This window comes from Narcine bancroftii, chromosome 8, assembly GCF_036971445.1.
Source record: "Narcine bancroftii isolate sNarBan1 chromosome 8, sNarBan1.hap1, whole genome shotgun sequence".
Classification (NCBI taxonomy): domain Eukaryota; kingdom Metazoa; phylum Chordata; class Chondrichthyes; order Torpediniformes; family Narcinidae; genus Narcine; species Narcine bancroftii.
The window spans coordinates 142,711,333-142,721,134 of NC_091476.1; the positions used below are offsets into that span (position 1 = coordinate 142,711,333).

At 41.6% G+C, this 9,802-nt stretch overlaps 1 protein-coding gene across 6 annotated transcripts in view; it reads left to right on the top strand.

The window, feature by feature from the left end:
• LOC138741290 (sestrin-1-like) overlaps positions 1 to 3,428 on the top strand; it is a 96,863-nt gene extending 93,435 nt beyond the window's left edge. For all 6 annotated transcript variants that reach the window (XM_069895123.1, XM_069895124.1, XM_069895122.1 and 3 more), the window contains one exon: positions 578 to 3,428. In XM_069895123.1, coding sequence (XP_069751224.1) covers positions 578 to 664 — 87 coding nt within the window. In that variant the 3' untranslated portion in view covers positions 665 to 3,428. The remainder of the gene's footprint in view (positions 1 to 577) is intronic.
• The last annotated feature ends 6,374 nt before the right edge of the window (positions 3,429 to 9,802 follow it).

Consider the following 9,802-nt stretch of genomic DNA (forward strand, 5'->3'; position numbering starts at 1 on the left):
GTGCTTTATAGAGTGTTGAATTGGTCACTTGTGGTTTTCCAGTGAGTATTAATGAGTCATTGTTCTATTGATCCTAGTTCTACAAAGGAAATTGGTGTCCAAGGGTCCTGACCTTTTCCACTTGCTCCTTATTTTGATCCTCTCTCTGCTTCCTCTTGCCTCCAGTGTTTGATTTAATCATGCAGTGGAGTTTTCCATGGTTAGCGCAGCGCTGTACCAGCTCCAGCGAACCCGCTTCGAATCTGGCACTCTGTACCTTCTCCCCGTGTCTGCATGGGTTTTCTCCATGGGCTCCGGTTTCATCCCACCGTTCAAAAACATAGAGGTTGTAGGTCATTTGGGTGGCGGGGGCTGAATGGGCCTGTCAAAATTTGAGAGAAATGTAAGCAAAGCAGGAAGTGCAAATAAATGTGCAGTACAGAAAATGAATTTTCAGCAAAAAGAAATTGATTTTGTTGCTTAGGTGTCTGATGGTGGAGGAGTAGCGGCTGTCCCTGAATCTGGTGATGTGATTCATGTGCCATGTACTAGAGTGGTAACAATTACCATAAATGTGCTTCTTTTCCTTCCACCTTAGGTGCACATAAACTTGCTGCTTCTGGAAGCTCGGATGCAAGCCGCGTTACTCTATGCACTGAGAGCCATCACTCGGTACATGACATGATTGCATCCAACAGTTCAAGATAGTGGGTGGATCCTTTCAGACAGACTTATCACTGGAATCACTGCACTGCAGCAAAGTCCTGTACAATTCAGCCCATTTCTAACAGTTTGAAATACTTTAACCCATAACATTCCCTGAACTCTAATGGGAGGAGGAGCAACATCAGTATGTTTCTTGCTCTAATCTGTACATGGTGAAGATTTGAACTCAAACCCCATGCACAAATTCTCCCAGTGCCCATTTGCCACTCCTGGAGAGGGAAACTCTTGAATGTATTGTATAGAACTTAGAACTGTGAAACCAGGGTGTTGCACAGGTTATTTTGTGAATCAATACTCACCACTGGTCTTGTATTTATTTGTTCCTCTTTGATTATTCCAAATATTTTCTACTGTATCCTTGTCAGTTTGCATAACAAAGCTGACTTTGAACTGGATGACACAAGTTTTTCATGGGATTGAGACTGGAACTGGGCAGTCTGTGCAGGAGGGAGGTTAGGGTGGGGTGAGAGGAAGGTTGCTACAGAGTACAGAGCTCCCTTGAAACCTGTTCCCTGGAAGCTTGAATGGACTACCCCTTTCACAATTGATTGATTCAAAACCATTGAATTATGCAAGAAACCTGCCTCTCCCCCGACCCCACCTCCACTCCCAAAGATTAACTTTGCAGTTATTGTCATGACTTGGTTCTGTGCCAGGGAGATAAAGTGATGGGTTACAGAATAGCAAAGGTTAACAGTTCAATGCCACCTGACCAGCCCAGAATGTGCCCAGCAGCCACTCTTCCACAATTTGTTAGCCGTGATGGGAATGGGCAGTGCCACAAGTAAATGTTCCTGCATTCTGCCCATTGCAACATCACTGTGGCATGCCCCTGCATTACTGAACATTCTCTTGCATTTATATTTGGAGTTTTTAAATGAACAAAATATTTTTGCTCAAATGTAAATGAAGAAAATGTTACCCCATTCCCAAGCATCCAGGCTTTGTAAAGAATTGTTCATGCCTTGATTTGCACACCATCTTGTTTGAAATTTTCCATTTTGTTTTGCACATGGTGATCATCTGGATGGGTATTGTTACTGCACTAAACCGTGTTCCTGCTTACAATTCTGTTTGTACGTGCAACAACAATCGCCATTGGTCTTTTGTTGCATGAATAGAAGTTATTGTTAGCCAACACCAGCATAAGTTTTCCTTTTCTCTTTTTAAAGTCTCAATGAGCGAATCTTGCTCTCCGGGTTCAATACAATTTCCCTGCAACGCACTGCCCTTGAAGCAGTACACTGAGAACGTGGGGCTGTTCTGAATTGCTCTCAGTGGTGTTTCTTGGGTGATTGTCCAAGGGAGGCTCCCTTAGTAGCCAGTAGATTGTGGTATAATTGCTAAAGTAGGATCCACTGAAATTTGGATCAACTTTGCTTAAAAATTGAAGATTGAGGCAGATACAAGGTAACTTGATATAATGCAAACTTCTAAGCAGCTTAACATTTGGCAATCAGAGTTGTGGGATCATCTGGTTTAAATAATCTCTATTGTTCAACAGCTGTTTTGCTGTTGGAGAAATGATGAACAAAGTGAATAATTTGGAATGTATTTTGTTGTACTGATTTGCCAATAATTTAGCACTAAGGTTATTAGCTGGCCCAGTAACCCTTTGACAGAGGTGAATTTGTTCAAAGGTTTTTGCCTGGTCTGTTTTAACATCTTGTACAGAATTGTGCAATGCTGAATGATAACAAACTTGGGAAGTTTGTGGTGAGGCACCGACTTGGTCACCAAAGCATTTCCTCCGAAGTTTGACCAGTGTCTCTGAGCTAAAGGGTTAAATGAAATCTGCAAATGGGGAAGAGCTTGATGTACAGTATATCTGGTGTTTTAAACCTGGCCTCAGTGCAATTTCAAGCCAAAGGGACCATAATCTTGCTATTTATTAATTATTAAAATGACTGGCATTCAGCAGCACATTAAATCCTCAAGCATAGTTTTTATATACAACTGAGATTTTTGCTGCTTTATTGTATGTATGTAACAAGATATTCCTTGTTTTTGGAGGCATTTGAGAAATCAGTAACTAGAAGCCAACAAAGCGAGCACCACTCTAATCTCCAGAAACAAGGAGACAGTTCAGGTTTTGTCACGACTCATTTTGTTCCTGCCTCTGAAAATTGAATTGCTGAGATTGCCTCCTGTTTGAGCTGCACCATTTACTGTCTTTTGTGAAGATGCACTGATTTTAATGCACTCCCTTGTGCCTGAGAAAGTGAAGCTGCCTTCAGTTGGTGCAGTGATTTCCTGCATCTGCTTCGCGATGCATTTGCCACTGATGCACTGAGTTGAACTTCATTAGGCTATGAGATGACTCGTTCCCTCTTTTCTCCACTTAATAGCTTTACTGTTTCCACCATCTACTATGCTCGTTTTGAACTTGTGGGTCATTTACATTTTTCGAGCAGGAGCTTGCTTTTAAAAAAATTGTTGCATTGTACAATGAACTGATCAATTAAGAGTCATGTAGAAAGGCTCTGATCCATTTATTGCTGAGGAAGTTGTAAATGTCCCCTGTTGCTCTTGTCATTCACCAGAAACGATTGCCAGTGTCAGCTGCCTCCAGCTACACATTCCACTGTTTTGGCTGCCCTTGAGAAACATTGAACCTACCAATTGACTTAATTTCATGTTTTTTTCTGTGGGAACTTTAGAATTTGCAAACTACTTTTGACTTCGTTGATTTCTTAAAAATAAAGATACTGTTTTTTTCCAAATACTTGAGTTGTCCTTTTTGTATCTATAAGATAACTTTGTACATAATTTCTCGACCCTGTGGTTAATCCCAAAATTCTAAAGGACTCGAGGGCCAAGATGGGCAAGATGCTGCTGTCTAAAGGCGCACACTGATTTCTGTGCCATTGAAAAGTGATTTTGCTTGTGACCGTTTGAATACATCGAATGTTTTCAATTATTCTGCCTCCATTTGCTGTTTGAAATACTTGAGCCCATTCAGAATTCTTGACCAGTCTGAATTGGACCAAAGCAGAGCTCTTTGCTCAAGAAGTTCGGGTAACAGCGCCAGCAACTGGGGTTTGAATCTGGCGCTGTCTGTAAGGAGTTTGTATGTTCTCCCTGTGTCAGTGTGGGTTTCCTCCGCATGCTCCAGTTTCCACCCACCCTTCCAAAAAAAAACTTACTGGGTTTTAGGTCAATTGGGTGGTGTTACCATGATGTATATCTGAAAGGGTATAACATTGAAAGGTAGCTGGTCTCCTTCACAGGGTGAAAGGTTTAAGGTGGAAGGGGACTTGTTGGTAGATGGCTAGACTATGCTGCCAGGGGAGGTGGAAGCAGATACCAGTGTGAGGCATTTTGGCAGGGATATGGGTCATGTGGAGGCAGATGAGATCTGTTCAATTTGGCTTCTTGGGTGACACAAACCTGGTGGAGTGCAGGGCCTCTTCTAACAGATCTGATTGGCAAAGGGAATGTACTGGCAATGATTCAATAAGCAAAGGTTGTAATTTAGATATCACTAAATATTTTGAAGAAACTGAACTCTGCCTGGCTGGAGGACACTTGTAGCTGTGGTGGGGGCCCAAACAGGAATTTCTCTTTTCAGCTGAGGTGTTTGCATGAATTTCTGCGCTGGGTGTCTCTCCTGTGAATAAGGTTCTATTCCTGGTGCAGTGTCAAATGGAACAATTTTTTACCAGTCTCATGACCCTGCTTCAATGTCCCAAGGAAGGAAATATATTCCACACTTTGCAACTTGTTAGTCCTACACTGTGATGTAAAATTTATTGAAAGTTCAAATTCGATAACACTAGATTTCAGATTTATTGCCAGAGTACGTACATGACATCGCATACAACCCTGAGATTCTTTTTTTTCTGTGGGTGAGGCAGAATTACAACTTACAAAATAAACTGTACACACCATATCATGTACATGTAAATAAAGAACTGAAACCTAATGAATGCAAAGAAACTGCAACACAGAATTTTTTTTTAATCACTAAAATGCACGAGTAGGAGTCCTTAAATGAGTCCCTGATTGAGTTTGTTGTTGAGGAGTCTGATGGTGGAGGGGGAGCAGCTGTTCCTGGTGGTGTGAGTCTTGTGGCGCCTATTCCTCTTTCCTGATGGCAGCAGCAAGAACAGAGTGTGTGCTGGATGGTGTGGATCCTTGATTGCTGCTGCTCTCCAATGGCAGCGCTTCCTGTAGATGTTCTCGATGGTGGAGAGGATTTTGCCTGTAATGTTCAGGTTCAGGCTCCAGTCTGTTTAACCGACAACAGAATGTGAAAGCCACCATGACCAGTTTGATTTCCCATTACATCATCACTGCCAAACATTCATTCTCCCCATTATGATTCAAACTTCAAAATGAGAAATACTGAAGATTACTCGAATCCGCTTTGGGGCATTGTCATCTCTGGAAACCTTTTATTCAGTGAGGAATCCAGTTCGGTTGATCCTCTGGAGCAGTGGCTTTCATCCTTTTTCTTTCCACTCTCTCACCACTTTAAGTAATACCTATGCCATAGATGCTCTGTGATTAGTAAGGGATTACTTAAGGGGGGTATGTGAGTGGGGGAAAAAAGGTTGAGAACCACTGCTCTAGACCCAATTGTTACTGAAATATTTTGGTTTTCAAACTTTTCTAGCCATATTCCACCTTAAGTACAATGCACTGAGGCGTCACTCCAAAAATAGGCAAGTTTAAAATTTTTAACTGAGTTTGAACCCAGCCTCAAGTGGAGGCCTGGCATAAAAACACCCATAATCTCGTAGACCTCTAAGTTACCTCTCACTCTTCCTTGCTTCAAAGAGAAATCCCTAAACATGTTTTCCAATCCAGGCATCATCCTCATAAATCTCCTCTGCACCATCTCCATAGCCTCCACATCTTTTATCAGTTCATGGGAAATTCTATCTTGGTGTAAGTTGTGATTTTACTCTGGTTTGTGGGCAGGTTAAAGTATTCCTTCTCTGAAGTCGCTGGCTTTTGTGATTCACTTTGGCCTCTGGAATCCTAATTGTGCTTTAGTCCCCTTGGTAGGTTGCTCATTGGAGATGGGTGAATGGCTTCAATAACAGGCAAGTGCATGAACTGGTTTGACAAAGGCATCAAGACAGTTCAGCAATTCACTGCCAAAAATGACTCACCTCCAGAAAGCATCTATCCTCCCTGGTACCCAAGCTCCTAAGGAAACATCCTCCCTGATGGCCATACTTCCTAGGAAGCAGACTACTTTTGACTAACAATGCAACTGTCCTTGGTGCTCATTGATCTTTTTCTTCATTGTAACTCTGTTCTCTAAATTATGCTCTTCAATTTTATATTGGCTACATGAATGATAGAGATAACCTTTTTGACTACTCATAGAAGAACCTTTCTCACTGTGCTAGATAAAATGCGATAAAGAAGCTTAAATTTCTAAAATTTAAATGTAACCATACAGTGCAATAACAGGCCAATCCAGCCTATGAGTCCGTGCTGTCCAGCTACCCTAATTAACCTACAACCCCAGTACGCTTTGAAGGGTGGGAGGAAACCGGAGCCCCCAGAGGAAACCAATGCAGACATGGGGGAGAACGTACTGTTATGTACTAAATGAGCAGCATTGGAAATACACCAAGACAATGGTATTTTCAAAACAATTTTTATTGTTAATTATTAATAACATGGCACTTCTTACTTAACTCTAAACTTAATTCTAACTTAACCCCTCTTTGCACAAAAGTATATGTGTTAAAACCCAAACGATTACAGTTTAAGCTTGATTCTGAAGAGGTGATTTTAAAGTTCAGTCCCAGAAAGATTTTGTATTGAAACTTGAAGTCTTTACTGCTGTTCAAAAGGAGTTATGGATTAAGTGTAAAGCATCAGATTTCTTTAAATTGTTGCTCAAAAGCAATTGTGAAGAGTTTTGAAACATAAAGTCATCAGACCTATTTAAAACTTCCAAATTTCATGAGTTAATCAGCGCAATGTTTCTTCATATGAATGATTTTTTTTTAACCTTTCTTGCATGGAGGTTTCAGAATCTGTGTTTCACACGATGAATCTATCCTCTTTTCAAAGAAACAGCTGAGCGGCTATTTTCTTCCATGATGATTTCACAAACCCAGACAAGGGCTACATGATATAGCCATACGTACATGGACTCAGTAGAAGCTGTCCTCCTTGCCAAAGTGGCTAAATTCTTCAAAACCACGTTTCCAATATTCCTCCTTTTCATAAGGAGAACATAAGCAGCCTTTTGTTACTGCATTTCAATCCTGTATGATTTACAGGATCTTCAATCCTGTGTTACCTGCAGGATGGCCAGGCGTCTTCTGGCTTCAGTTTGAAATTAGTTCCTTAATATTCAAAATGCTTTCTGTCTTGAAGTGTCTTTACTACATGACATAATTTTACTACCTGTCTTTCAAAGTTAATTTACATGTATCTGCTGAATGCATTTCTTCCAGAACCTTCAGTGGATCAGACTTGGAATTGTCTGTTAACCAACCAGTAGAATGGCTTTGAGTGTAGACAGATGTTCCTGAGCAAACATCTATTGTTTCAGCAATTGAATGAAACATTCAATTCTAATTTTTATTGTTTTTTCTTCTAGACGTTTTGACTCTGAAAATGGCTTGTCATCTGCCATCTCAAAGAATTATCTGGGTGTCTGTGTGTGTCCCTGTAGCCAACCCATAAAATAACTTTACTAATATAATATGTTACATATTCTTTCTTTGGCTTGGCTTCGCGGACGAAGATTTATGGAGGGGGTAAATGTCCACGTCAGCTGCAGGCTCGTTTGTGGCTGACAAGTCCGATGCGGGACAGGCAGACACGGTTGCAGCGGTTGCAAGGGAAAATTGGTTGGTTGGGGTTGGGTGTTGGGTTTTTCCTCCTTTGCCTTTTGTCAGTGAGGTGGGCTCTGCGGTCTTCTTCAAAGGAGGTTGCTGCCCGCCAAACTGTGAGGCGCCAAGATGCACGGTTTGAGGCGTTATCAGCCCACTGGCGGTGGTCAATGTGGCAGGCACCAAGCACCTAGCACAAATCCATCACAGTACAAACTCCTTGCACTAACCGTGCCTCCCACTACACTAACAAGATCACAGATTGAAGGTCATTGGCAAGCAAAACAGAGGGAGGATGAGGAGAAATGTTTCCACACAGGGAAACACGTGAGCAGATAGTGGAAATGGATGAACTCCACACAGCACCAAAAGATGGGATCGAATCTGGGTCTTTGGCGCTATTCATCAGTGATTCTATTAGCTACACCACCATGTTAGCCCATCACATATCTGATAGTACAACCTGTCATGGGTGGTTGGGGGGGGGGGGGGGGTGGGGTGGGATTTGCTTTATTGTTTGTCAGATGCCTGCTATCTGAATAAACTAGTCAGTTGCGATTCTTGGAAACATTAAGAATGTAAATGGGATGATCTTGCAAAAGTATTGTGTTTAAAAAAAAAAAGTTTAAACTTTTCTTTGGTGCCTATGAATCTGTCTAAATTGATCTTTATTTGAGGGTGGTATTTAATTATCCTGTGTGAATATGCAGATTACTTGCCATTTGAGTCTATCTCACTTGTTTAGAAGTTCATTCATGTATTACAGCTTGAACAGAAACCATTGATACATGTCACTTTATGAACAAGAGACGTGCCAGAGTTTGGGAAAGATCCACAAAGAAAATATTGGGATTGATGGAACTGGGACACTGAGCTGGTGAAGGCACTTTGAAATTCAAGATTCTTTTATTGTCATGTAATAAAAATTGTTCACTATTATGGGGAATTTGCAGCAGACAGATTCACCATTGGCAGAAATTGCCTGAAGCGCCTCTTACAGTCAGAGAAATAGAAGCAAAAGAGTTCCCTCAGAGTCATGGAGTGTCTGTGGATTCACCTCCAGTGCTTTCACGTCCACACAGACTCCAGTCCAAACCATTGACAAAGCGAGCTCCAGATCTGAGCCACCAACATGATCAGGAACTCTTAACCACCCTTTCGTAACCCATTTCCGATTCCCGGTACCCCTTCGGCCAGTCTCAAGCCAGTCTGCCGCAGCCGGGTGTAAATCCCCTCGACTGCAGTCATTAGCAAGGTGCAGCAACAGTCCATTCTGCCGGTGTGTCCTTCATTGTTCCGGCACCGTGGTCACCGTCCCATGAGTCATCTCCTCTGCTTCCCCTTCTCAAACAGGAGGTGTTCTCCCCATTTTCTGGTCCCTGTGCCAGTCCTCTACTTCCCTGGAATCTACAACCCCTTAAGGCTGTCGCCGATCATAGGCGCCACCATCTTGGACACAGACCCTGGGGTCATGGGATTTTTAAACAAAACCACTGTCTGCTCCATTTGCCACTCAAAGTCTACCGTTGCAGCAGCTCCGGCAGTACGGCCATCTTTGGACAGCTGGGGGTAAACTGTATCAAGGCTATCAGAACATTGGGAAGCAAAGAGATATGCAACTTCTCCCAGAGAATTTCTTTCTTTGGCTTGGCTTCACGGACGAAGATTTATGGAGCTGCAGGCTCGTTTATGGCTGACAAGTCCGATGCGGGACAGGCAGTTTAAAGGGGCATTAATCATAAGCTGATCATTATGATGGAGGCTTTAGCATTTTGTTAACAACAAAAGCTCCACTGCACTGAAACCATCTCTTTTTTTTTTAATCAAAGATCAAGTAAATTGCAAAATCAATAAGAAATAAATACAACAAACTACAGTAAAATTCTGGATGCCAGAAATACAGACCACTGGAGAATCTGGACTCTCAAACTTTTTAAATTTAGTGGGTTTTGTGTGTGTGCATCAGAGCTGCACAGCAGCAACAACCAACCACGTCTAACACAGGTAACCTATCGCAAAGAAATTAATTTGTATACTGCACTTTTCTTCTACAACGTTCATTTTTAAACATAATTTCAAGCATTACACACTTTTTTTGGTAGTGAAAACATTTTAGGTTTACAATTTTGTTGACCATTTTTTTCTTTAAAACTACTCATTGATGAATGGAGCATGCTGAATTTACTAATGAATAAGCTATGAAAATTAATCCTCCTTAAATATGAATTTTTAAAGTATGGCCAGATAATCTGGAAAATCTGAAAATCCGGACCAGCCCAATCCTGAGC